Genomic DNA, 27,280 nt, shown 5'->3' on the forward strand with positions numbered 1-27,280 from the left:
CTTCACCTGCGGCTGCCGCCCGCCTCTGCTTCTCAGCAGCAGCAGCAGCCTCCTTTTGTGGCGGGGCGCGGACTGCGGCTCCGGCTCCGGCGATCCGGGCCGGGGCTTGCGGGCGCCCGCGCCGCGTAGCGCCGAGCTCCAGCCTGGCGGAGCCGACAGCGTCCCTGGCCCGGCAGCTCCTCCTTTGGCGGGGGAGGGGCGGGAGGGAGCTCCAGGCCGGCCCGGGCCGGATTCCAGTCCGGGTTTGGCAGGCTGCCGCGGCGCTGGGTAAAATGGCAGTGCTGAGCCTCGTGTCGGAGTGAGCAGGACTCGGCGGACGAGAGTCGGGAGCCAGCGCCGCCCGCGCCCGCGCCCCGCTCGGCCCGCCTCGCCCTCGGCCGCAGCCCGGCTCCGGAGGGGCCGCGCCCGCCCGCTCGCCCGCCCGCACCCCCTCCCCGCCTCCCGCACCGGGAGCCCCGTCCTGCCCGCCCGCCCGCCTGCCCCCTCCCCCTCGCTCCCTCCGCCTCCTCCCTTTCTCCGCCGGCTGCAACTGAGCGAGAGCGGAGCGGAGCGGAGGCCAGGCCCGCACACCCCCTCGCCGCCGCCGCCGCGCGCAGGAATGAGAGCCCCCGGTCCCGAGGAGCGCGCCGCCGCCTGAGCGCGCAGGAGGAGGCGGAGAGCAGCGGTGAGGCGAGGCGAGGCCTGGTGCCGGCCGGCCGGCCGGGCGGGCGAGGGAGTCGGGAGAGGCGGCGAGGAGGGCTGGCCGCGCGGGGAGGGCGCATCATGGCCGCGCAGGTGGCCCCCGCCGCCGGCAGCCTGGGCGCCCCGGCCCCAGCCGAGCTGAAGAAGGCGGAGGCGCAGCAGCAGCAGCAGCAGCGGGACGGTCCCTCGGAGGAGGCGGGGGGCGAGGCGGCGTCGGCGGAGCGCGCAGAGAAGCAGGCGGAGAGCGAAGGTCCCCCGGGGAAGGAGCTGCAGGACGGGGCCGAGAGCAACGGCGGGGGCGCGGGAGCCGAGCCCGACCTGAAGAGCCCCAACGGGAACCCGGGCCCCAGGCCCGTCGCCGCGCTGAACAATAACCTCGCGGAGCCGCCCGGCGGCGGCGGCGACGGGGTGGGGACGCCGCCGCAGCAGCAGCAGCAGCAACCGCCACCCCCCGCGCACCCGGCCGCCCTGGCCCCGCCAGCCTACGGCTTCGGGCCGCCCTACAGCCGAGGCGCGCAGGCTGCGGCGGTGGCCGCGGCCGCTGCCTTCCACCAACATGGCGGACAACAAAGCCCTGGCATGGCAGCGCTGCAGAGCGGGGGCCTGGAGCAGCCGTTCCCGGGGCCCGCGGGGGCCCTCTCGGCGGGGCCGCCCCCTCCCCAGAACTCGCACGGCGGCGGCGCGGGCAGCGGCGGCGGCGGGCCCGGCTCGGAGCACGGCTTCCCCAACCACCAGTACAACTCCTACTACCCGGCGGCCGGGCGCAGCGCCGGCGCCTACCCGCCGCCCCCCCAGGCCTACGCCCTGAGCTCCCCCCGGGGCAGCGCGCAGAGCCCCGCGCAGGCCGGCGCCGCCAAGCCCCCGGCCTCGGCCTTCCAGCAGCAGCAGCAGCGCTTCGGGGCCATGGGGCCGGCGGCGGCGGGGGGCGGCGGCGGCGCCACCCCGCAGCCCACCGCCACCCCCACCCTCAACCAGCTGCTCACCTCCCCCAGCTCGGCCAGGGGCTACCAGAGCTACGCGGGCGCCGACTACGCGGCCGGGCCGCAGGACGGGGGCGCGGCGGCGGCCAAGGCCCCGGCGGCGGACATGGCTGGCCAGTACGGCGCGGGCAGCGGCGGCCAGGGCTGGGCGGCGGCGGCGGCGGCCGGAGGAGGAGGCCCGCAGCGGAGCCACCACGCGCCCATGAGTCCCGGCAGCGGCGGCGGCGGCGCTGGAGGCGGGCAGCCGCTGGGCAGGACGCAGCAGGTACGGGGCGGGCGGCACAGTGCACGTGGGTCGGGGGCGAGGGCGCCCCGGCGGCGGGAGGGCGAGGGCCGGGCGGGCGGCTCGGGGCGGCGCGCGGTCTCCCTCCGGGCCGCGTTCCTGGGGAGCTGCCATTGTCTGCCTCTCCCTCCTCAGCCTCTAAAATGGCTGCCTCGCCGCCTTCCCTTCCTCCCTCCGCAGGCTCTTCCCGGCCCGGGCCGCCCCGCCGCTTCCCCAGCAAGGGTCCCGAGGGAGGGAGGGCTGGGGCGGCCCGGGTGGCCCCCTGCCGCCGGTTGGCCGAGGGAGGGGTCCCCGGCGGCAGGTGGCTGCCCCGGGTCGCCCCCGGCTGGCCCGAGCCCCTCTCCGGGGGGCTCCCGGGGCGAGGAGACGCCCCAGGCCGGGCTGGTCCGCGCCGGAGCCCCCTGCCCGGAGGAGGTGCCGCTCCACGCTCGGCGCAGATCGCTCTGGTTTGGGATTTGAATTATGGAGGTAAAATCCTCTGTCAGAGCAGGAGACAGTTGGTCTTAGGTTGACATCCCATCTGTGATCTGATTGGCTCCCATCTCCTGCTCCTGGCCATTTATAATTGCCTCTGATGTAATGGCACCGCCGTCCCGTGATGAGCGCATAAACTTTCACACTGGAGCATCCTGCTGCTTCTCAGGTGCCTGCCTGCGGAGGAAGGGCTGGCTGTGACCTTGAGGGCTGCGGGGCTTCTGTGGGTGGTTCATCCCAGTGCAGTCGCCGCGGGTGCTGCTCCTTCTCCCGAGCCAGCTGCTCTCCTGGTGTCCAAATTAGGCTTCTGATCCCAGCAGGAAGGGACTCTTTTCGGGCAAGGATGTGTGATGGGTGTGGAGGCCGGTGAGGCAGAGCCTCCCCACCAGAGACCTTTGAAAAGCGCCACTGACATGCAAGGCGCCAAGCACCCATGGCCCACAGCAGCGGCGCTTTTCAAAGGATTCTGGTGCGGAGGCTCTGCCTCACCTGCCTCCCCACCCAAGGCACATTCCTGTTTTTGTCTGTGCCTCCACTTAAATATTTGCTGCTGCAGCGCCAGAACTAGTCACAATGTGTCTGCTGCTTCCTGAAGACCTCATTTTTTATTCTAGGAAGACCTTTTCATAGAGGGGAAGATTTGAATCTCTTCTTTCAGTGTAGGAGCAGTGGCTTGAAAAGAAGACACACCTGCTGTACCACTGAGAGGATGGGAGTAGAACTGCCTGATGGGCACATGCTGAAAATGTACTGGGTCAGCAAATGCACTTAGTGTCTATGTCTGGTACACTTGGATGTATGAACTGGCTTCCATTACTCTGCGTCAGTCCTGTTACTTTTTCTCTTTGGCTCTGATGTTGTAGTGATTTTATTGGATTGAGAAGTGACTGATACCCTCTTGTGATCTCCCTGCCCATCTACTGGACAACTCCTGGTTGTGGGTTCTAGATCACGAGCTGTGATGCTCTCCTACTCCATGACTTGTGGAAGTCTTCTCAGTTTTGCCTTAAAAAAAGATTTGGTTTGTGTTTGTAGTAAGGTCTGCCTTGAGCAAGCTTTAACTTTTACAAAAATATGTACATATGCCCAATTTTTCCTTATATTTTCCGTTATGTGACTACTTCAGCTTATTGTTGTGGTTTGTGCCCCTGTAGAGTCACTAGAAGGTTCCAGGTCCCGGTTCCTTGGAGTCTGCAGTCTGAAACTTAACATGGGCAAAGGCTGAATTAGGTTTTTTATCATCTCCTTTGTGCAGGGGCACAGTGCCTTTGGGGACATGCTCCTTAAGGCTCTTTAGTGACTGGGGTCAGTTACTGTTTTTGTTCCTAGCCTATCTCACAAGATAAAGTGCTGTCCTGACCACCTTGTAGGAGGATAGGAGTATGTTCTACCTACACGCTTACTATTGAGTGTGTGCTCAGTGAGGGCTGTGGCTGCTTGACAAAGTGTACCTGAATGATGCATGTTGAGTTCATTTGTACTCCTAACACTGAAATCCGCTGAGGCCCTTGGTATCAGCAGAACAAGACCTATTTGCACTGAATTGGTTACTGTGACATTCAAACTCTTCCATCTCAAACTGATTGTGCCGATTTAATTTTCTTCATGTAATGCATGAATATGTGAAATTAAGATGACAAAGAATCTTGTAGTGCCTTAAAGATAAGCGAGCTTGCCTGAGTTGCAGTCCACTTCATCAGAGGCAATGCTTGAGGTGCTACAAGACTCTGGGTTTTGTGCACCAGACTGACATGGCTACCCCATGAAATTGTCAAAAGTACTTGAGCAGTGAGTGTATGTAGAAGTAAAGGTTGCTCTGTCTCGCAAGTGAAGTCCTTGTTCACATGTGTGATGACAGAGGAGAGGGATGCATCTCCAAACAGCATCGTCTTTCCAGCTCCTAAATTCAATCTAGAACTAGGGAATAGTTTCTGATGCCGTTCTGTGGATGGCTTTGAAAAGTTGTGCAAGTTTGTAAGGTTTGTGGTCAATGTTGGTCTGTGAAACCTTTATGCGGATCTGTGTTCCAGTGGTTAAGTGTCTGGGGTAAGCGATGGTGGTGGTGGGGAGAATGTGGGAACGATGGGGCAGAAATGAACTAGCAGATTCCTGTTTTCTTCTGAAACTCAGTTGCCTGTTTTGGTTTACTATTGCTGCATCTGATTTAGGGCCCAATGCTATCCAACCTTCCAGCACTGATGTAGTCCCACCATAAGGGAACATGTGTTCCCTTATTTTGAGGAGGCCTTTGTGACTGTCTGTCCACCACAGGATGCAGCAAGCTCCCCGTTGGCATGGCTGCGTTGGAGCTGGAAAGTTCACTTGTCTTGTCCCTTGAATGTAGATATCACAATACTTCACAGTTATGTGCTGAACTTCCCTGGAAATTAGAATAGATTGATTTTAACTTGACAAAACCTGAACCTGTAACCTGTTAAGCTGAATGAAGGCCACCCCATAGGCAGGTGATTTAGACTTTCTCATGAACAGGAGTATGCTGTGTGTGGGATGGGTGCCGGCACTCTGCATCATGACATTTCTGACCTGGAAATATCAAAGTGAGCAAGAAGTATCGAGTGGATATCTGAAGAGCTCCTGATCCATTCTGCGTGGTTGGCACAGGCTACAGGATTTCCTAAGAAACGGAAGAACTTGGGAAAGATTGCCTGGTGTGGAGTGTAACAGCCATAGACCCAGCCTAAACCACCTTCCCTTAAACCAGTGGTTCTCAAACTTTCAGTACCGGGACCCAATTTTTAGAATGAGAATCTGTCAGGATCCACTGTCAGAACCCACAGAAGTGACATTATCAAGTATGAAAATTTTTAACAATCCCATGCTACAATCCTATCCATACTTAACCAGGACTAAGCCCCATTGACTGTCATTGTTAAAAGCACATACATAGTAGCCCGTTAAAAGTACAGGTGTGTAACACTTCCCCAGATGCAGTCACATACCATGGTAGATTCAAGTCTAATATATTGAAATGAAAGGGGACCCACTTGAACTGGCTTGCGACCCACCTAGTGGGTTCCGACCCACAGTTTGAGAAACACTGCCTTAAACTACCTTTAAATGGAGGAGGACAAATTCTTATGATCCTGTCAAAGCTTCATCTAATTCAGTGTTTCTCAGACTGTAGGTCGGGACCCACTAGGTGGGTCGCAAGCCAATTTCAGGTGGGTCTCCATTCATTTCAATATTTTACTTTTAATATATTGGACTCGATGCCATCATGGTATGTGACTGTATTTGGGGAAATGTTACAGACCTGTACTTTTAACAAGCTACTATGTATATTCTTTTAATGAGAGTAAATGGGACTTACTCCTGGGTAAGTGTGGGTCGGATTACAGCCCAGGATTGCTAAAAATGCTCCTGCTTGATGATGTCACTTCCAGTCATGGCTTCATTTCCAGTAGGTTCTGACAGATTCGCATTCTAAAAAGAGGGTCCTGGTGCTAAACGTGTGAGAACCACTGATCTAATTAACAGAGTAGTTGGTCTTTTGGAAAATTATTTCAGAAATTTTTGGAAAACCTGATCTTGTCAAGCAAGTGTTTTTTTCTGTCGATCTTTTTGAACTGTTTTTAAAATGATACACTATCAAGAGAGACATTTTAGTCTCTGCCTTTAGATTCGGCTTTTGCCTCTAATAATGCTAGTCAGGTGTTAACTGTAGTGAACACACAACAAGTGTAGAATGGAAATGTCAGAATGTGGTTTTGGGGTGGAATTGTCATTGTTTCTGTGCTTTCAGTGAGCTGTGATACTTGGGAATAGGAACTGGTGTACTAACTGCTAGTCTTTTCCTTGTAGTTCTTCTTTTTCCCATTATTCATTATGTTGGGTTTTGGTCTTGTGCTGTGAGAAAGGTGGTATAAATATTTGATTTAGATAACTCAGGAGAGGCCTTGTGCGCCTATAACTTTCATAGTTTATGCACATAGTTTTAGAGAGTTGTGTTCCTCAGGTAGATTGTCTTAAGCCAGTCTAAGAGTTCAAAGACACTTCCTTGCATGCTTTTCTTATGGTAAAGAGCAGCCATGTGGGATCTTAATCTGAATTGTGACTGGGGGGGAAGATTCTTGTCCCCACTGTAGACCCACTTCAGATTTCTCCCTCCCTGGCATCTCCTGTTTGCCCCAGAAGGGAAGGTCCCCTAGGACTGTGGTGAGGGCTGAAGATTCAAGCCCCCTTTCCTCTTGTTTCCCATACTGGATTGGGCTGCTATTTATGGGTGTGTATTTAAAAAGCAGCATAGACACAGCAAACCTGTACTTCTCATTGCAGGTAGCTTGACCTTAGCGCATGAGGAGCTAGTCCTACTTTGCATTTGAAGAGTGCACATTCTTGAGCGTCTTTGTTTCCATTAGGTCTTATCTTGTAAAAATAAGATGCATGTTTTGTTTAAGTTGGGGTTTGGTGTATACCTGGTTGTGTAACTTAAACTTAACTTAAACTTATACACAACTAGTGTATAAAAATGGGAGGCCCTTAAGTGGAAATAGAAGAGAAACTGCACAATAGGAAAGTACTGGGAACTGGTGGTCTTGTGCCTCTAGGAATACTGCAACATGGTACGTTAGGAATTCCTGTTAATTCTGGGTTATGGTTTCCAATCTGGATGGAATGTAAGGAAAATTATTTGAAAATGCCCGCTGCAAAGATTAGGCCTTTTGGGTACTGGGTATTAGCTGTGAGAAATTTCTGGATATACAGGTTTCCCAGAATGCCCACAGATACCAAAATCTGCAGATGATTGAATCTGCAGATTTTGGGCCCTAAGACTTTCTGAACCCAACTGGAGCTGAGTCCAGAGGACTTTGTGGAAGGCCAAAAACTGCCACTGCTGGTTTTCAGCCTTCAGGAGGCCTCGGAAGATCTTCCAGACCCAACCAGAGCACAGCTTCAGTAGCCTCTGGAGGATACAGGCTGGACCTACCCACAGATGATCAAATCTGCATGTACTGAATCTGAGGGTAATGTGGGTTGCCTGTATTTAAAGTCCTAACAATGTATGCCAAATTGTCCAGAGCAACTTATTTTTGACCTTGAACTAATTGTTCAGTGTGGGATGATGGGAGGTTAGACATGCAATCCTCTCTCTGAACTTGGTTTGCAGTCCTGCCACATGACTCTGTGCAGATGTGGGCAATCCAGTCAGCATCTGGAGCAGTGGTTTTCAGTGTTTTTCTTCTCACGGTGCACTGACTTTGATGGTCTTTGCCTCTTTTAATGTCACTTGTGGCTTTCAGGAGACTCTTCCAGGTTCTGCAGCTTTGTTTTCAGGCAGAGGAACAGGGACAGACAACTTGTTGTTACAGACAGTTGCTCTAAAAACAGGGCTGTGAAACTTGGAAGAGTTTTTCAGCTATTTTCAACCACTGCACCAAACTCCCGTGGCACACTTGTGAACCTTTTGTGGCATACTGGTTGAAAATCGCTGATCTAGAGCTACACTGGAAACATAGGACCAATTTTCCTGAATCAGACCAAAGGTCCACCTAGTTTTGCATCCTTTTTTCACACTGAATGACAGGATGCCTCTGGGAAGCCCAGAAGTGTGAAGCAGATAGCCCTCTTTTACCCCCTGCTCCACTTCCCAGCAGCTGAAATTCAGGTGCACATATCCCAAACTTGGGGCAAGCATGTATCCATTGGTAGCCCTGTCCTTCATCAATTGACCTAATCCCTCTTAGAGCTATCCAGGCTAGTAGATTTAGTGCAGTGTTTCTCAGTGTTTGTCCCCCACCATGTCACTTCCCATGCTTCATCTATGTGAAGTACCACTATAAGTAACTGGCAATGACATCATTGGGAGACCAGATGTGATGCAACAAACACAGTACGAGGCTAGGGTGGACGGAAGGGCTTTTTTGAGTGCAGAAGAGCATGTTTTGGAGCTCTGCCTGCTAAGCTGATCCTCCTACCGCTGTTTATTGTGTCATGTTCCTGATCTTGCTGCCGGGCAGCAGGTGTCCAGGGGTTCCGCGTGTACCATCAGATACCACCTCAAGTACCACTGGTTGAGAAACACTGCATTAGTGCTTTGTAGCAAGGAGTTCCAAGTGTTGCTTTGTGAAGATGTACTTTGCTTGCTGACCTGTGTCTTTTCCCAGTCAGTTTCATGGTACCCTGAGAGAGGAAAAACTGTCTGTGCACAGCAGGGTGAAAATGAATGATCTTAGTGAGTCCGTCATGTTTTTCCCTCCTGCCTCTTTCTTTGTACCTGTTCCAGCTCTACAATATTTTTTAGATATGAAGACCAGAAACATATAGAGTATTCCAGGTGTAGCCACACTGTAGATGTAAAAATTACCCACTTCAGCCTCGAGGCCTCTCTCTTAGTTACCAGCAACTTGGGTGCCATCAGTGTGCACGTGAAATAGCAGTTCTTTTGTCCTCAAACCACATCTTCCATTTTGTTGCCCAGTCACCCAGTGCAGAGATTGTTTTTGGATTGTTCAGTCTCTTTTTGTTTTTACAACCCTGAATAATTTAGTGTTGCTCACAAAGTTGACCATAGTACCGCTCTCTTGAACTCCAGACAAGTGAGGAACAGGTTTAAAACACCAATCCTAGTACAGATCTTTAACGGCATCTGCTTCTTGTTTGTTCCCTCCATTGTGAATATGGTCTCCTTATTCCCATTTTGATTCCTGGTTTTACTTTTTTAACTAGTGTCTCCTTATTCAATCACTGCTAAGTTTCTTCTGTTTGGTAAGGTACTCTGTTGATTTCTGCTCGAAGGCCTAAGTGTACAGTGTCTTCCAGATCTCTGCACCCACAAGCTCAATGACAGCTGGGAAGGCCTCTTAACTGGTGTATGAGGCAAGCCTTCCCTCCTCAAAAGCCATGCTGCTTCTTTTTCAGCAATGCTTGTTCTTCTGTACATTACTTGAGTGATCTCTTTGTTTAATGCTTTCCACCAACTTACTTGGGAATAGGTGTTACTGAAGCGACCTGCAAGTTTCTGTACTGTTCCTTCCCCCCTTTAAGAACTGGTGTTGCATTGCTTGCTTTCTAGTCTAGTGCACAGTCTGATTTTTGCAGCCATTTTTCAAGTAATAGGTTGGGCATTTCACATTTGCATTCATTAAGAGCTGTTGGGCAAATGCCATTTGCACCTTAAGTTTTGATTTGTTGGCACTCCCTAGAACTTCATTTCTTGTTGCTTATATTCGGTTTAGTTCTTCAGTCTTTTTTTTTTTTTTTTTAGAAGATCAGGTCAGATACAAATATCTTGCCCTACATCATCTGCAGTGAAGACGCACAAAAGAATTCATTCAGCTTCTCTATCTCTCTGTGCCTCTTTGTCACACTTTGTTGTCTAGTGCAGCTGCCCCTGTGGCTGTTTTCTGCTTCTGATGTATTCGGTCTTAATATTTTTTTTAACAATATGCTCCTTGAATTTTTTCCCATGTTCCTTATTATCTTCAGGGGGGTTTTTTTGCCAGTTTGTTCTGCTTGTTGGGCAAGGCTTTAAATTTCCGGGGGGGGGGGATGGGGACGGGCGACTCTTTTGACTGTGCTGGTTAACTGCTGGCATCCTCTGAGACTAACTGGTACTCATATACTTGATGGCAGCCATTTTCAACCACTGTGCTGTGGCACATTGGTATGCCGTGAATGGTCTGCAGGTGTGCCATGGGAATTTGGGAAAGGGTCATTTATTAGTGGTGCCATTGGGGGAATGTGAGCCCCCCAACTGGCAGCATGGTGTGTCTTGTCAATGGTAAAAAACTGATAGTATCCCTTGACAATTTTAGCATCTCTTTAGCATGAGATGGAAAAGGTTATAAATCACTGTTCTATGGTATATGTTGGGCATTCTTTCTTCTTGATAAGTACTGTCACTATACAGATTTCCACTTATACATACTGTGCATATTAAGACCATCCCTCTTTATCCATATCAAAATTTTTGATATAAGGTCTGGGAATGGTGTGAGGAGTATCTTGCAGAGGCATGTCTACCTCCCTTTTTACCCAGTGGATCCTCTGTTTCTTTTCGGAAACAAAGAAGAGGAAAAACTTGCCTCGTGGGCCCAAGGAGGAGGTTGAATTGAATTTTGGATTCTCCCCCCCCCCAGTTGGACAGAGGTCCAGAAGTGCCCCCTTCAGGACCCTCAGAGAATGGAGTGTGGCCTCCTGAAAAGGCGGCCTCCTTTGCCTGATGGGTAATACGTCTTCACACTTTTAAAGCGTATGCATTACAGACTCTAAAAGAGTGAATCTGTGTTTGTGTGGAATTTCTACAATTACTGTGAACCTAAAGAAAGGAAGATGAACTACATTATGGGGAGAATGGAAATGCTCATGGAAAGTTAGAGAGTTGCTTGTAGTTTGCAACTAAAGCTTGAGGTGCTAAACCTCCTTATGTGAAGCTAGAACTTCTGAAACATTTTCATCATCTACTTTGACACTTTATTGATGCTGCATAATGTTATTGTTTGCTCTGTTTTTCTGTGTCCCAGTTTTTTTATTATGCTGTTAGGCATTTAGAATGCACTTGGAATGGTTTTGGAATGAGTTAGAATTTTTCCCATTGAAATTAACACAATAATTGTATTTGTTATGCAGAATTTCATGATAAGGGCTATTTTCAACAATGAATTAGGTACTTATAAAGAGGGAAAGGTGTAGCTGGATGTCTGTTGTGATTGTAAATAACCCCAAGCTTTCTGATGTGACTTGGCTCTCTGGCCTTTCCTTTTCGGTTTCTTTTTTATTAGTCTCCTCATCTCTGTGAAGTGTCCTTTTTTGAAGTCAAATGTGATTCTATGGAATTGTTTGTATTTTTTCACTTGCATATACAGTGGGCGCTTGTTCATGGGGATTCCGTTCCTGGAACCCCCATGGATACCGAAATCCATGAATGATCAAATCAGCAGACTAGGGCATCAAAAACTCTCTGAACGCAACCAGAGCTGTGCTGTGTGTGCTGTGCTGAATGCAACCTGGAGTGTGTTCTGAAGGCTGGGAGGCTGCATGCAGCTTCCCCAACTTGCAGAATGCCTGTTTTGGGCAAAACAACTCAACTTCCATTTTCTCAGGGCAAACTGGAAGTGACGTTTTTATGCCCTTATGAGGCATTCCAAGGCCAGGGGAAGCTATGCAGGGCCTTTATTTTTATTTTTTTTGCCCAAAACAGGCATTCTGAGGGTCAGGGAAGCCACATGTGGTCTCCTGGCCCTCAGAACACCCTCCAGACCTGACCGCAGCACAGCTCTGATTGCATTCGGAGGGTCCAGGTTGTGCCACCCTTTGAGTTCAGAACCCATCATTTGGTCATCATTCGTGGATGATCAAATTGCAGTTACAGAACCTGCAGATAAAAAAGACCTGCCTGTGTGTTCATTGGAACAGTATAAGGGTTGCTGTTCCCAGTCCATACAACTGCACCTACTGTTGTACTGGCCTCTGAATGCAGTTTAGGATTCAGCCCAGGGTTTCCTTCCCACTGGTTGACTCTGTGATTCTAAGGCACAGCCACCTGGGGCTTTGAAAAATGTGGTTTGGCGTGACCAGAATATGCATTTATTGTTTTGTTGTGTTTTCACATTTTTATACCACCCTTCTGCCAGGGAGCTCAGGGTGGTGTACATCAGTGGTTCTCACACAGTTAGCACCAGGACCCACTTTTTAGAATGAGAATCTGTCAGAACTCACTGGAAGTGATGTCATGACCAGAAGTGACATCATCAAGCAGGAACATTTTTAACAATCCTAGGCCTCAATCCTACCCACGCTTATGCAGGAGTAAGTCCCATTTACTATCATTGTTAAAAGAATAGACATAGTAGCTTGTTAAAAGTACAGGTCTGTAACGTTTCCCCAAATGCAGTCACATACCATGGGAGCATCAAGTCTAATATATTAAAAATAAAATATTGAAATGAATGGCGACCCACCTGAAATTGGCTTGCAACCCACCTAGTGGATCCTGACCCACAGTTTGAGAAACACTGGTGTACCTGGTTCCAGTAGTTTTCAAATTTTTTAGCACTGGTACCTACTTTTTAAATTTGTGTTCTGTTGGGACTCACCTAGATTTTCAACTAAATCTAGCTTTCCAGCTTCTCAATCCTCTGTTTTTATCCTTTTTACTATGGTGGGGGCAACCTTCTGGTACATTTATTGAGCTCCACTTTCACAGGCTTAGGAACTCTGGTGGCCTTGAGTTCCTCTCTGCCTTCCCTTCAAAATGGACTGCCTGAGTGTGGCTCAGTTTAGCTTTCCATAGGGCTCAATACACTTTCCTCTTCAGCAATCAGCTGGTCAGTTTTATGACCCACCAACAATCAGGTCGCAACCCTCTAGTGTAGCCCTTCTTAAACTTCTTCAGCTGGCTGCTCCCTTGACCTACTGGGCCATTGGCCATGACTTTCCACTAGGGCTGCAATCCTATACATTGTATAGGTTGATGGGCTTTTTGCGAGGATTCTGTGGCTTCCCTAACTGGTTTTTGCAGCTACTCAGGGAGCCATGGCTCAGTTTGGGAACCGCTGCACTAGTGGGTTGTGACCCTCAGTTTGGGAAATACTGACTTATTCAGTCAGTGGGAACTCTGGTGACCCTTGCATAATGTCAGAGTTTGTTTCTTTAGCTGCCTTCTTGATTCCCCCTCCCAAAGTCAAGATCCTTCTTTGCCTTTTGTTTAGTGGGTGATAGTGTGTCCCGGTGGTAAATTTACTTTTGGGAGGGCCCTGATATTATCCCTCACAGCAGTTAAGTGGAGGAGTCTGCCCCTTTACAGTTTTCTAGCTTGTTGGATTCTGACATGACTCTCCTTCCGCATGCCCTCCCTGCTGCCTCTGTAGTCTTGTATCTGGGCATAACCAAATCCCACTGGTTCTCTTCATTCTTCTGGATTGCTGTCATGCTTCTTCTTTTTCTGCTGTACAGTATCACAGTAAATCTGGACAGTTGCATCAAGGGTACATAAATGCAGAAAAATAATCTTGCGTGTATCACTTTCATTAGCATGTTGACTGCCAGTCCAGGACATGTTCAGAATCTCATAGTGCCGAGGTTATGAATTTGTTCACAGATAGAAAGTTGTGGTCTCTATTCTAAAATGTGCTTATATTTAAAGTAATGGAGATCATAATGTAATTGAACAACTTTTCAGCTGCCGTTTTTGAGTCTTGCTGTTGCTTTTGCATATATCTGCAGTCATGAGGGCCAGATGCTTTGTATTTGAGGGTTCATTTCTTGGAATCTGGAGAAGTGGCATGTTGCCTACCCCTGAACGAAACCTGGAAAGTCAAAGTTAGTCAAATAGGGGAGTGCTGTCCTGTAGGCACTGGATTAACTTCCCGAGGTAGGGCTGTCGCCTCCCTTTTTTTGCTCATTTATACAGCAGCTTTTATCGTAGCCGTGTTTTGCCAGGGCTGTTAATTGAGTTGTGTACTGAGGAGCCAAAGGGACTCTTGCTTTATGAGCCATTTCTGTTCAGAATCTCCTGCCAATTTTCTGGACTAATCTCTTTCCTCTATCAGTTTGTCTTTTAATTTTTTTTTTAAATTTTGTCCTCCCCTTAATGTTCGCTGGTAGTATTGATGCAGTTCATTCACAAATCGTTCGCTGTAAGGAGAGCCCTCTCTGGCACCAGAAGCCCTCAATGTGGCAGCTAAGAGGACCGGCTGACATGCTAAGCGGTTGTAGTTCAAATCAAAAGACGAATCTGGCTGCAGCTTTCGGGGCTTGCAGTCGTGAGTGAAGAGACCCCTGTCTGAAATAAAGTGTATTTCCTCAAGTTTTTTATTGGTGTTCAAAAACGCTAACCCCGAGGAGGACACCTGAAGTGAGAGGGCTGGTTTGGGTGATACTCTGATGTGTGGGTGGGGGAGGAGCATGGGTGCACATGTCTTCTTCCCTGCCCTGCATGTGCTGCTGTCGAAGACTCCTCCAAACTGCCCCTCTAGCATGTAGTTGAAAGGCTGCTTTGAAGTAAGCTTTAATCTGCATGTAGAGGGGCAGTTCAGATTAACCTCCCCCATACATTTAGGTGACGGTGTGGCAGAAGCATGTGCCCATAATGCTCCCCACAGATGCAATATGTCTTCCTCACACTTTGTGCACTATGTGCTGATTAGAGTATTGTCCAAACTGGCCAAGAGTTGACCCTAGTGACCTCTTCAAGTTCTATTACCGAAATCACTCACTGTAGCATTCTGAGTGCAGTTACAGGTGTCCTTGTTGTGCACAGTGGCGCTGGCACTTTCGCACAGGCACAATAGCACCGGGCCGGCAAGAGCTGCATGTTCTGAGTTACGGACGGATCTCTGGAACTGAACTGGTACATATGTAGGGGGTGGGGGCCCGATCCTGTGGAGCCATTGCACTGCTGGAATACACGTTATAGCTGAGCAGTGTGCTTTATGGCGGTTACAAAATGTGACCTGCAGTTCTGTGCAGCCAGGTCACATCCCACAGCCTCTAGAGAAGCTTTGGTGTAGGGGGTGAGAGGAATGGGGAGGGGAGGAACAGGGCGGAGAGAGGATTGTCCGGACCAGGAAGTAGGCAGTGTTGGCAGTAGCAGCTCTGCTGATATCCGATCCTCTTTCCCAGTGTCAGTCCACCTATCTAGGTCCCCTTGGACTTGTGCCGGCAAATTTTCTGGCACAGGTTGAAGTAGAGCCAGTAGTTCAGCAAAGGCTTACCCTGGGGCCAGGGAACAAATGTTCCTTACCTCAAAGTGTCTGTCAGGTCTAGGTGAGGGAGAATAGCAATGAGTAAAACTACAAAAGGAGCTTCAGGCTGAACCTTTTAATAATTTGGATTTGAAACCCATGGATTTGACTGGGTCCACCTAAACCCTCCAAACCTGTGCTGTGCTCCAGTCAAGTCTGGAGTATGCCCTGAGGGTTCGGTTTGGGCAAAAAAATGACTTCCAGTTTTTATGCTCTTATAAGGCATTCTGAGGCCCCGGGAAGCACCCGGCATGAGTAGCTATGGGGTAGCAAGCTTTCTGAAAGGTTATTGGTATGACTGAGTAAAAAATATCCTGTGCCACCCTTGTAAAATTCCTCTCTCCCCCCCACGCCCCAAACTGTAATGACTCAAAGAGGCTTTGAGATGGGAAGTTATTCCTGTGTGAGGGACTGAAATTACTCTTGAGTTCAGTTGGACCAGACTGACACACAGATACTCAAATGGGACCACAAATCTGACCCTCTCACTGTTGTGCTCTGACAGATGCACTTCCTCAAGGATCCTCCCAGTTTATTCCTTGGCCTTGGGCTTGCAGTCTTGTTTCATGTGGAGCAACAGCAGGCATTGTGCTTTCATAGTTTTTCTTTATATGCTGCTTTTATGTACAGAGTAACCTACCACCATGCAAGAATAAGTCACAAGAACATAATAAAACAGGAAAATCAACATGAAACAAAAGAGCAGTAGAGTCCTTTTAATGCAAAGAAGTAATTTACACAATGGCTTTGCTGTTTTGGAAGAAATTGTTTTATTCTGAGTCTAAAACTGATCTGAGTTGGTGCTAAGCAGGGGTGTTGAACATAAGGCTTATGGGCCAGATACAACCCTCAGAAGCTCTTTATCTGGCTGTTGGGCTCTCCCAGCACCACCACTGGCTGCTCTCAGCTGCTGAGCTGTTCTGAGGTGTCACTGCTAAAAAGTCAGCCCACATGATAAATGGGCTCTCCCATATCTTGAAAATATCAAGATTTGCATATTTTCTCTTGTCATGTGTTCTTAAGTAAGAAAAATTGCTTATTTCTGGTCATGATCTGCTTAATGACATCACTTCCTGCTTTGTGATATCACTTCTGGCCCTTAGTAGGCGCCACAAATGGTATCCAGCCTGCTGTATGAAATGAGTTTGACACCCCTGTGCTAAATGAACCTCTCTGGGAAGTGTCTTCCTAACAGGCATTGCTGCAAAAGAGGACCTGCAAAAGAGGACCCTTGCTCCTTCTACCATTCCTTCCCCTCTGAAGATGATTGTGGGCAGGTGCAATGGGAAGAGGTGTTCCATTTTAGATACCAGTGTCCTAAGCAGAATAGAACTTGACTGGATAAGACCAGAACTTTGAGTTGTAAGCAGAAGTGCACCAAGAACCAAGAGGGGCTCCATGTGGCTAGATGGTTTTAAAATGGTACAAATGCATCTGTGTTTTGGTTTAAAACAGCGGTTTTCAAACTCTCTAGGAGAGTTTGAACCACAGTAAGTTCTTTCGGGGACAGGGGGGAGGCAGCGACACAATCCCCAGGATCGCGTCACTAAGGATCACGTCACCAGGGGGCTGCAGGGACTGGGATGCACTCACCAGTCCCTGCAGCACCCGGTTGGGGGTGCAGGGAGCCCTGCGCGACCTTCTGCAGGGCTCCCCTCTGCTTCAAAAGTGAAAGTGGAGCGATTGCACTCCACTTCTGCAAAACCGGAAGTGGAGCGTGATCACTGAGCTTTCACTTTTTAAACTGCTGGAAGTCTGGCAGACACTTGTGCAGGGCTCCTCACACCCCCAACCGGGTGCTGCAGGGACTGGTGCGTGCATCCCACTTCCTGCAGCCCCCTTAGTGATGCAATCCTGGGGATTGCGTCGCTGCCTCCCCACTGCCCCCAGCCCTTAAGGGGAAAGTGGCCAGGGCTCTCTGGCTGGGGTGTCGCGATGCCCCAGTTTGAACATTCCTGGTTTAAAACATTTCTCTCCCACTCTTCCAAAGCCAGATATCCAAATTCAAGGTGGCTTACAAAAAATAATGGTCATAAAAATGATAGCAGCAGTAAATCGGAACAACAAGGCAATCTGCAGCAAGCTGAGACCCAGTGGAGGAAGAAGAAAATTGGCTGGACAAAACAGAGCGCTTTTCCCTCCCCTCCAAAATACGAGCAGGTTCAGCAGTTCCACCTGTACCCAGTAAGGGCCCAGTGACACAGATCATTGGCCTGTTGAGTCTTCTGCGTTGGAGGCAGAGCTGCATTCCGCTTTGATGGGAGTAGTGGTGCTGGGGGATTAATCCTGCCTCTTGCAGTTGTTACCCTCTCAACCCCTCTCCTCCCATCTCTGAGCCCCTGTGTTCCACTGGGGAAAACCTAGTTCCATGCTGAGAAAAGGCTTCTGGCACAGCTACACTATTGCGTTTGTGACAAGCCCGACTGTTTTCTCTGATCTTGGATGAGATCGGGGGAAGTTCTTCGGGATAAACGTGGAACTGTTTGGCAGAAGGCTCTCTGACCCATGGGGATTAAGAGAAGAAAAAAGACCATCTTGTGGCCTCCCAGGTTTTCATCTGTGGCACGTGAGGGAGAGGTGACCCAGAAAAGGCGTGCCTGTGGACCTGGCTGGATTGACCACCGCTTGGCTCCTCCCTTTCCGCAGTGGCCATTAGTACCTGTATATCTGGTTGTGCAATTCCAGTGTGAAGAAGTTGGTATTTGAATTTTTTCCTTTTGTATGAAGATTTTAGATTGTAATTCATTGCGTTAGTTTGTATGTTACCTCAAGCACTTTGGCAGAAAGGTGGGGTATAGAAGTAGCTAGTACACCAATTATGGATCACTGGGAGAGGGGAAGTATGGCTATTCCAGGTTAAAATGGAGTTGGAAGGCATCTTTGCGTGACCAAAGGAGGATGAGAAGCTGTTTCAAAATAAAACTCTTCCCTCCACCGATTAATGCTGTAAATGGCCTAAGGTAGAGATTCCCAAACTTTCCTGGGTCACGCACCCACGCAGCTCACCTGGGTGCTACCATCTGGAATCTAGGAAAATCTTGTGTTATACAAGATGGTGGCACCCAAATCTTTTGAGATTTCATGAGATCAAAAATAGTGGCACCCAGAAGAACATGTAGGTGGGGCTACCAGCGGCATCCCACAGTGTCCCTGTGAGCGATGCCCTGAGGCATTGTGACGCATACTTTGGGAACCCCCGGCCTAAGGGGAGTAAAGATATGGAAACCAAGCAGCTTGCCTGGCAGTTGTGTAAACTGAAGAAGTAGAGATCAGTAGAAGTTGTGGTATGGGAAAGAAGCCTCACAGTTCATAATGCTCCATGAAATTAGTGGAGTTCATTCTGTTGGTGCCCCATCCCCCCCCCACGACCAAACTCTCAGCAGTGCATTTGAAGCTCCCGGATAGTCTCCTGGCCAGACTCAAACTGCTTGCTTCTGTGAGGCTACTGCATCCTGTACCCCAGACGGCACTCTGGGTGGCCCTTCACTTATGCAGTGTTGACTTCTGTCTAGCCATCTGCTTGGTTCTGACTGATTGCAGAATCAGGTTGAAACTTTTAAATGCTTTGTACATGGGTTGTGGGGCAACAGCAGAGAGAGCCAAGGTATTTTGGGCAGGCTTGCAGTGCAGTCTTAATCGCGTGACTTTGGAGTCCCCGTGGGTTCAGTGATCTTGCTTCCACCAGTGTTTTTGGATGGCAGCCTGAGTTGCATCACTCTCTTCCCATTTGCTTTTAGGAAAGTTCAACCAAACCTAACCTTAGTGTTATCAAGCTGAATTTGTAGAGAGAATTTGGTTAGTGGCTCTGACTGTGGGAACTTACTCTGGAATAGTAGAGAGCGCGTGCTTGTGTGTGAATGTGTGCAGAATTTTCATTTTTACCTACACCTACATAAAGGGAAACTGGCAATCCAGAAGTGTTGACTTGCCCCTGGTGGCAGTGCAAGTATGTACAATGGCTGAGAATAGAGGCTGGGCCTTTGGCTCCTATACCTGAACTCCAGGTCATGCCTCTGCCTCCTCCTGCTGCTCTGTGTTTAGAGTGCCCAGACTTGTCTTTTGAGGTAAGCAGAAGGGAGGACTAGGCACCAGCGACGCTGGAGCAGGAAGAACCGCTTCTCTTGAGATTAATGCAGTGCTTGCTTCCAAGAGGTGTGGTGAGCTGCCCGTGTTCTCTCCTTAGGTACGGGTTGGGAGTCATAGTTTTCCATGCATCTGGGCTTGCAGGTCTCGGGCATTGCTCAGCAGTTGAATGATGTGTCTCTAGAAATGAAAGCCTTGCTTCGAGAGAGGGACTGAGTCAAGTTGCCTACAGTGAAATACAAAACGGGCAGCATATTGGTATGAATAATAAACTCCCCACCTCCTAGCACAGCGATTTTCCATTTTTGTCATCTCATGGCACACTGACAAGCAGTGGCAGACCCAGGGTGGGCAGGGGGTGCAAACGCCCCAAGCACCAGAAATTTAGGCGCCAGGAGGGGTGGCACCATGACGCCACCCCCTGCCACCGGCTTTTAAGGCAGTCGGGAACTGCACCTAGAGTGGCTGTGCTCCTGCAGTCATTCTCAGTGCAGTTCCCAGCTGTGTCTGAGGGCTATCTGCCTGCTCTTTAAAGAAAGGGGAGGGGAGAAGGGTGGCCTTCAGGATGGCCAAGAAGCTAGCCTGGTCGGAAGCAGTACATGTCTCCTCCGAATTCAGAGGAGGTGCCTGTTGCTTAAAGCTCCAAAGGAGCTATTTGTGCTGCCGGAGCTGCTCAGAAAGTGAGCAGTCTCCTGGGCGCTTTCCAGTTGCATGAAAAAGCTCTGCTGGAGTCTTGCATGCCACTAGAAGTGGCGCAAATGACTCCTTCAGAGTCTGAGATGCCTCCCCACTTCCCCCTTTCTTTCAAAGGGGGAAGGGAGGAGGCGGTGCACTGGAGGTAATTACGGGTATGATGACATCACTGCAGTTACTTCTGGTCGGGGCTGGTGGTGGGCAGGATGGTGGCCCCTGGTGGGAAAACTGCCAGGACCGCCACTGCTGACAAGGTGGTAAAATTGTCGAGGCACACCATCAGTTTTTTGAGGGCACACTATGTAGCTGATGGGGGGGGGGGGTTCACAAACCCCAATTGCCTTATTTGTGAATGACCCTCTCTCAAACTCCTGTGGCACACCTGTGGACCATTCATGGCACACTAATGTGCCGCGGCACACTGGTTGAAAATTTATGTCTGAGCATTTTAAGAAGGTATTTGACTCAAGCTGTATGACTGATATTTACCCTTTTAATGGCCGTGCACGTTGGAGCCCCAATTCCCCCAGGCAGGGAGCTGAAGACACACATGCTAAGACCTGCCTTCTTGGAACTGAATTGGAGCCCTGTGATGCTCTTTGGATCAGTGTGGTTTGAGGGCCCAATCCTAACTTTTCAGTACTGCTGCAGCCACAATGCAGTCCCGAGGTAAAGGAACAAACATTCCCTTACTTTGAGCAAGCCTCCGTGACTGCTTCCCTACTGTGAGATGCAGCACACGCCCCATTGATGCAGCTGCATCAGTGCTAGAAAGTTGGGTAGGATTGGGCCCTGAGCACGTTGCAGGCATCCTGCTCTGTAAATTTTGATGACTCGTGATGTGAAGGTTCTAACCAGTGCTCAGAAGAGCCAAAGTACTAGTGAAATCTAATTAGCCAGGAAGTTTTACAGTTGGTAATCTATATAGAGTTTGGTGCTATGAATGTTAGTGAGATGAGTCTCTTGTCAGTATTGGGTGGACCCTATCCTCCGTCCTATCCATCCTAACCTTGGATGTTCAGTGATCTCCGAGTTGGATGCTGTCTCTTAATCGCTTCAGTGTGTTGGGATATTTGGCAGTATTGCTCCTTGCCTCATTTGAGCCTGGCATCCTTATCTTTGTAGAGATTACCTGAGTTTCAAGGAACTTTTTAAGTTTCTTAAAACACTGAGGGCCCAATCCTATTCAACTTTCCAGCGCTGATGCAGCCCTGAGGTAAGGGAACATGTGTTCCCTTTCCTTGAAGAAACCTCCATGACTGCCCCCCCCCCACTACAGGATGCAGCACATTCCCTGTTGGTACAGCTGCATCAGTGCTGGAAAGTTGGATAGGATTGGACCCTGGGGATTACATTCAAAGAAAGTTAGTCATGATTAAGTTGTCTTGTTGGTTTCGGTGGTGCTTAATCATGATTAATTTTCTGTGACTGCTGTTTTGATCCTTCTCAGAGATCCCTGGAGTGGAAGAAATGAACAGGAGTTGAAAAATGTTCTGTATGACTATTAGGGAGTGAGTAACTTGAAGATGCTTCAGAATTTCCACGTGGTGAAAGTAGACCAGTCTCTTTCCTCTCAGGGTGGACTGTGTTTAAATCTAGGTGACTTGTATTCTCAAGAGAAGATAGGCTTGTATTGAGATTCCCATCAGAACTTCAGATACTTGGTTACCAGAAGTGCAGGTTGATTGATAGAAACATCAAAACATGGTGCTTTACAAATAAGTAGAATCTGCATGCCTCATAAAAGTGCACTGTTTAATATATGGAATTTATTGAATCAAAGTAGTGTTGCCTTACAGAAACTAGAGAGATTGCTTAAGTTTTCTTCATGATTTGCGTCAAACTACGTAAACCAGAACACCCAGTTTTTTCTTGCAAAGCATGGATTTCTGTTGGAATCTCTGTGTTCGTGCTAAAGTAACACACTGTGCAAGATGGTTTGTTTTTGGATGAAGGCTCAGTTTTGAGTCTGCTTGCTTGGCTTTGATTTGTGCCTCTCCTTTGTTTCTCATATTCAGTCTGTTGCCAAATTTGGTGGTTCTCCCTTCACAGTATTGCAAGCCCTCCCTCTCTGTCCCCTTGACAAAAATGCCAGTTTATGCTGTGGTTGTCACTTGCAACCTTCTCCTTGCTGATCTTACCTTGGCTCATCCTGATCCTCTCACCAGAATCCAACACTGCTGTTAAAATCTTTCATCTTGCTTGTTGATGATGCCACATCTGTAAATAAATACCAGGAAGTAAATCTCACTGTTTTCAGCAGAGTTTAGTTGCAAGTAGATATGCTAAGATTGGGTGCAGGTACCTCAAACTTTCTGAAGAGGTGCTGCTTACTGGTAGAACAGGGTTTCCTTCTAGGAACACACATTACTCCTTGGGGGAGTCAGCATTCATATTTGCTAGACCCATAAATATTCATATTTTGACAACTGAGCTAATTGTAGAGCTTGGGCAGAGGGAGCTCTAATAGATAACGATCACAAGCTCAGTGGAGTATCCCAGGGAGATTCAGAATGGCCTTTCCTGTATCTAGTAGCAGGACCTCTGTTTCAGTAATACGTTGACCCCACTATTTGAAGGCATTGAGTATATGTTGTGTCATGTTGTAATGCTTCACCTAAAAGGGCAAATGTTTGCTCGCCACTGACTTGGTGTGGAATGGAAATAACTTGTAAAGTGTTTGTCTGAGGCATTTGGCAGTAGACTGTAGAAAACCAAGGCAGAACACATCCTCTGCATGCCTGCGCTCGCACATTACACTAGCTGGAAGTCCTAGTTGCAGGTATTTTGGGCTTTGTTCTTGCTAATGCAGGCTGAGTTCAGTGGCATCTCTTTAAATACCAGCACTTTGAGAAATGAGCTTTGTGGGCAAGAGTCTCCATCAGATGAACGAAGTGCTGGAGATACCCACAACACAAGAGCCATTTGGTTGAAGCCTTTAAGTGCCCAGGGCAACTAGGCACTAAAGACACCCAGCACTGTAACTGAAAAAATTTGCTGCCTTCCTAACTACTTGGTCAAGTTGCATGGCAGAAAGTTCAAGCCATATGCAGTGATTCCTTCCTGCATAGTTGTTTTGTGCAATATGAATGATGGTTGACAAATGTAAGCCTGAAGGACTAACTTTAAGATAAATTTTAACTGGGTGTAAATACACTTGGTAGCCCATTTAAGCCATTTCTTTCCAACGTTGCATATACGCAACAGGGATCAATGTGTACACCTGTGGGCTGGGCAGAAATGGGTTAGCAGTGGTCTTTCATGATTTACTGTAGAATTCCTTGGAGGCTTGTCTTTCCTTAGACTATGCTGACTGTGGTGCTTCTAAGTTGGTCAGTGGTGAATATTTCTACAGATCTCAAGGTGTTGAGTAACTGGTGTCTGGAGGACTTGGTGAACCGCCTGAAGTTTGCAATTCTATGCACACTTACCTGGGAGTGTGTCCCACTGAACTCGGGCTTGTTTTCGAGTAGGCATGCCTAAGACCACATTGCAAGAGCTGCAGAGTGCTTTAAAGTGTCTCTCTGTATTGCCCTTACAACTGATACATGACTTGCTGTTTTCCTTCTAAGGATGAGTTCATAACTATGTGGCCCTTGATCTGGGGTGCATGTGAGAGATGCAGGTTCTTGGCTCTTTGACTGGGACATGCTGGTGCAGGCAGCAGTTTAAGGCCTATTTCAGAAAGCTCACAATTTGCCTGGTGATTCCCATAGGGAATCAGTTTCCCCAAAGCTCTTGTGTAGTTGGTGCCTGTGCAACACGGTGTCTCTCTGGCAGTAACCTAGGATGAGCATGAGATCACCACCTCCTCTTTCAACACAGCTGGGTGCTGGGAAGTACCACTGATTACTTGCAAGCATCAGTCTTGACTTCTGCCTCTTTGGTTCGAGTGTGCTTGATTACTTGGTGCTTAGATAAGATTTGATTTTTTTTTTTTTAAATTCTCAAGTTGAAAAGATTCCTCGGTTCAGACCTGCTGAATCAGCTCTAGGAAAGTTCAGGTTTTGTAGAGGCTGACTGTGACTGTTCTAGTTCTTCAGAGCTGTGAAAACCAGTTGCTGCTTTTTGGATGACTGACATAATTGTGTGTGTGGAATATAACTATAAAGCATGTATGCTGAAGTTGCCTTGAGGTTTAATGTACATGAAATTCAGGCATAGTGTCGAGGCTGGATAGAAAGGTTTTTTCCCCCTTCTGATAACACTAGAATCGAGTTATCTTGTGAAACTGTTTGGGGGGGGGGGGAGAATACAGGCCAGGCAAAAGGAGGTGATACTTTGCTCAGCACATCATTAGGGTATGGAATTTATAACCGCAAGATATCGCAGTGGCCACTAACAGTGGCTTGAGGAGGAGAGAGTGGTCTGTGGCTACTGTCAGGGTGGCTGTGCACTCCCCTCCAGGTTCGGCAGCAATCTGCCTCTTGAGGGCTGTTGCAGGGAGCAGGTATTCCTTTGTCTCTTGCTGTATGTTCGTCAGAGTCAGATGGTGGCCATTGTGGGAGCAGGATGCCAGACTAGATGGGTCCCCTTTGGCCTGATCTAGCAGGGCTTCTCTTGCATTCCAACTCAAGAGGAACCCTGAAGGATCAGACCAAAGATCCACCTATGCTCCTAGAAAACTCTGTTGCTTTCCAATAAGTAGCACTGCAAGGCCCGCTGCCTGTGAATCAGAAGTTCCCACGTAGCCATCTCTGTCAGCCTGATTGTTGTGGAGCTCCAGGCACTTGGTCTAATCCTCTTTGTGAAGTCATCCAAGTTAGTGATCATTGCTGCATCTCATAGTGATGGACTGTGTAAAGTGCATGTTGTTGGATGTACTTTTCTGCGCCTGACTTTTGCAGAAAAGGATTTTCCTTTCTTTCTTGTCTCATGCATGGCTTCATAAATCTCTAGCATGTTCCTTTTGTCTCCCTCACCAGCTTAGTTGCCTTTTTTCTTAAATCCCAAATACTGTCCATTCCTTGTAGAGACAGTACTTCAACTCTCTCCAGTCGGATGGTGGGAAATAAATAAAAATGTTAGTGCTCTGGTCGCATCTCTCAAAGAAAATAATGGTTCAAACCAAACATAGCTGGGAATTGCCTCATAGAGCTCACAGTTAGGGGTACTTTCTAAGATGGTCCGGATGTGAGCGCAACCATCTGTAATAGCAGTGGGCTGGTCAGGCAGGGTAAGTACTGTCCAAATCATGAACTTAAATCTATGCAAGAGCTGGAGCAGGAGTTAGGAACTGAACTCAGGGGTTGGTGTAAATTTGAACGGAGGGCCTACAGTTCCTAACTCCTGATCCAGCTCTTGCACAGATTTAAATTTCTCTTCCGAAGTGTTCCTGCTCTACTTGTTCTTAAGCTGCTGGAATGCTTGGAGGATTGGCTGTTCCTCCTCTCCCGCCAGCACTGGTGTAATAGGAATTTCAAGATCTGTGCATCTGCAGCAAGGAATCTCTTCAGGGTCTTTTCCTGCTGAACGACTCCTGGTGTTGCTAGTGCTGCTTTTGTAAGTTGTCCAATTAATCCATCGGAGCTGCCACACAGGTGGCTGGGGCAGGTTTCTTGCCACAGGTGCAAGCCTTTGCTGCAGTGTGCTGGTTTGGAGGACATGGAGGTGGAGGTCTTCCCCTCTGTCCTTGCCAGTCACTGTGAGAATTTGTCTCATGTGGCGCTTTCCAAGAGTAGCATATCCTGAGCTGTGAGAGATTGGAGTTGAAGCAGCTCTGAGTTGACTCCACTTGACATCCTTGCAGGCCAGTTGGAGAGTTTCGGTTCTGGAGCTGGTGGTGGTATGCTACCAAAAATCCCAAAGCACGAATTTTGGGTTGTCTCCTGTAAATAGTGAGGACTGCAGCAAGACAGCCTTTCCATTCCAAGGCTTTTGATCGATTCCTCTCCCAACACGTGTCCTAGCTAAACTGCTGGTGGTGGTGGTGATGTCGCATCTAGATGGGCTCCCCACCTCGATTGTTCTCAGTCAGCCAAGCCTTGTAACTGCTGCCTGAGGAGGTGGGGTCTCTCCCTTGCTGGCTGAATAGCAGTGACTTAAGAGTTACTGGTATTGCTTGATTCACTGTGTTGGATGGTAGTCTGAGCAGCCGGGGTGGGGGTGGGAGCAGGATACACCTGACAATGCTGGGTCCTTGCCTGCTCTCTTAGGAGTATGCAGATTGAAGGGCTGCAATGAATATGTGACCTGTGCAGAGATCAGAAGAAAATGAGCTTGAAAGTGTCTGTTTCAAATGCTTGCTCTAAGGTAGGAGGGGAAAGATGTCTTTTAGTTGTGATGCTGGCAAGTCTGCCAGAGTCTCTCCCGGTTCCACACTATGAAAACAAGCCTTGCCCCTGAAGCTGTTGCCCTCCATTGGCTTCTCGCTCTTACTGAAACCTCATCCTCTTTCCCCTCTGCCCCCTTCCTGTCATTCTTCTTGCCTCCAAACTGAGAGGGCTTCTACTTTTACACACATTTCCCCCAAAACCATAGTGAAAATGTTGATCCAACCAAGTGCCCAATCCTTGCTTGTCCACCCTTCCACTGTACCGCAATCACCTATGCTCGTTTTGAGTGTTACGAGTCCTCTCTGCGCTATATTGTCTCCCTTGCTCCTTTTCCACCTTCACATCAGGCCTCAGTGCTTAATTCGGCACCTTTACAATCTCTTCCTTGGTGATCTGAAGCAGTTTGTTGTAGGAGCGTCTCTCTTGAATTGCCATCTGCCATTTCTCTGATCTCCCCCTTTTTTGTCTTTCATCTTTTGGACTGAGTCTCAGTTGCTGCCCTAGATCTCCAAGAACTGCTTGTCTCTGGCCATCGCACCTGTTGTGTGCTCACACTTATCTTCCCCCTGTTCTGTGACCCACGGTCAAGGCTGCAACTTTCTTAGAAAATTGTCTTGTACTTTCATCTGATACTTGTGTGACTAAGCCCTGCCCCTGCCTTTGGCTTCCGCCTGTTCCTCAGCCTCTTGCCCTGCTCATCTGCTGGAGGCCTCTCAAAGGAATGGCCAGCCAGGTCCCTCAGTTAGATATGCTCTTTTTCTGGCCAGGGAACCAGCTACATTACTGTGATCCTTGGGCAGTGTACTAGTCCTTGGCGCTTGTTAGAGGTGATGTGCTTAAAGGCCCCTCCATGCCTACCTCTTTCCTCCTAGAGTGATTAAATTGAAGCTGCAAGCTGCATCCTCTCTTTTTCCTGATCTACTTTGCATTTTTGCATTTGAAGAACTGATGTAGGTGCATATCCATTGGCTGCATGGGATGGTGCTCTTGGAACTTGAGGCCAAGGTGAAGGGTTAGGTGATAGTGAAGGAAGATGTGATAGTAGGGTTAGGGTTGTGCCCTGTGAGTGGTGAGTTGCCATACTGCTTTCCAGTTCTGAGACCTGGT

At 48.8% G+C, this 27,280-nt stretch overlaps 1 protein-coding gene across 2 annotated transcripts in view; it reads left to right on the forward strand.

Moving 5' to 3' along the window:
• The first annotated feature begins 515 nt into the window (after positions 1-515).
• ARID1A (AT-rich interaction domain 1A) overlaps positions 516-27,280 on the forward strand; it is an 86,243-nt gene continuing 59,478 nt past the window's right edge. Inside the window, exon 1 of one of the 2 annotated variants that reach the window (XM_066638334.1) lies at positions 516-1,926. In XM_066638334.1, the coding sequence (XP_066494431.1) occupies positions 763-1,926 (1,164 nt within the window). In that variant the 5' untranslated portion in view covers positions 516-762. The remainder of the gene's footprint in view (positions 1,927-27,280) is intronic. The other variant, XM_066638335.1, reaches the window with a different exon arrangement.

This window comes from Tiliqua scincoides, chromosome 10 (assembly GCF_035046505.1).
Source record: "Tiliqua scincoides isolate rTilSci1 chromosome 10, rTilSci1.hap2, whole genome shotgun sequence".
Classification (NCBI taxonomy): Eukaryota; Metazoa; Chordata; class Lepidosauria; order Squamata; family Scincidae; genus Tiliqua; species Tiliqua scincoides.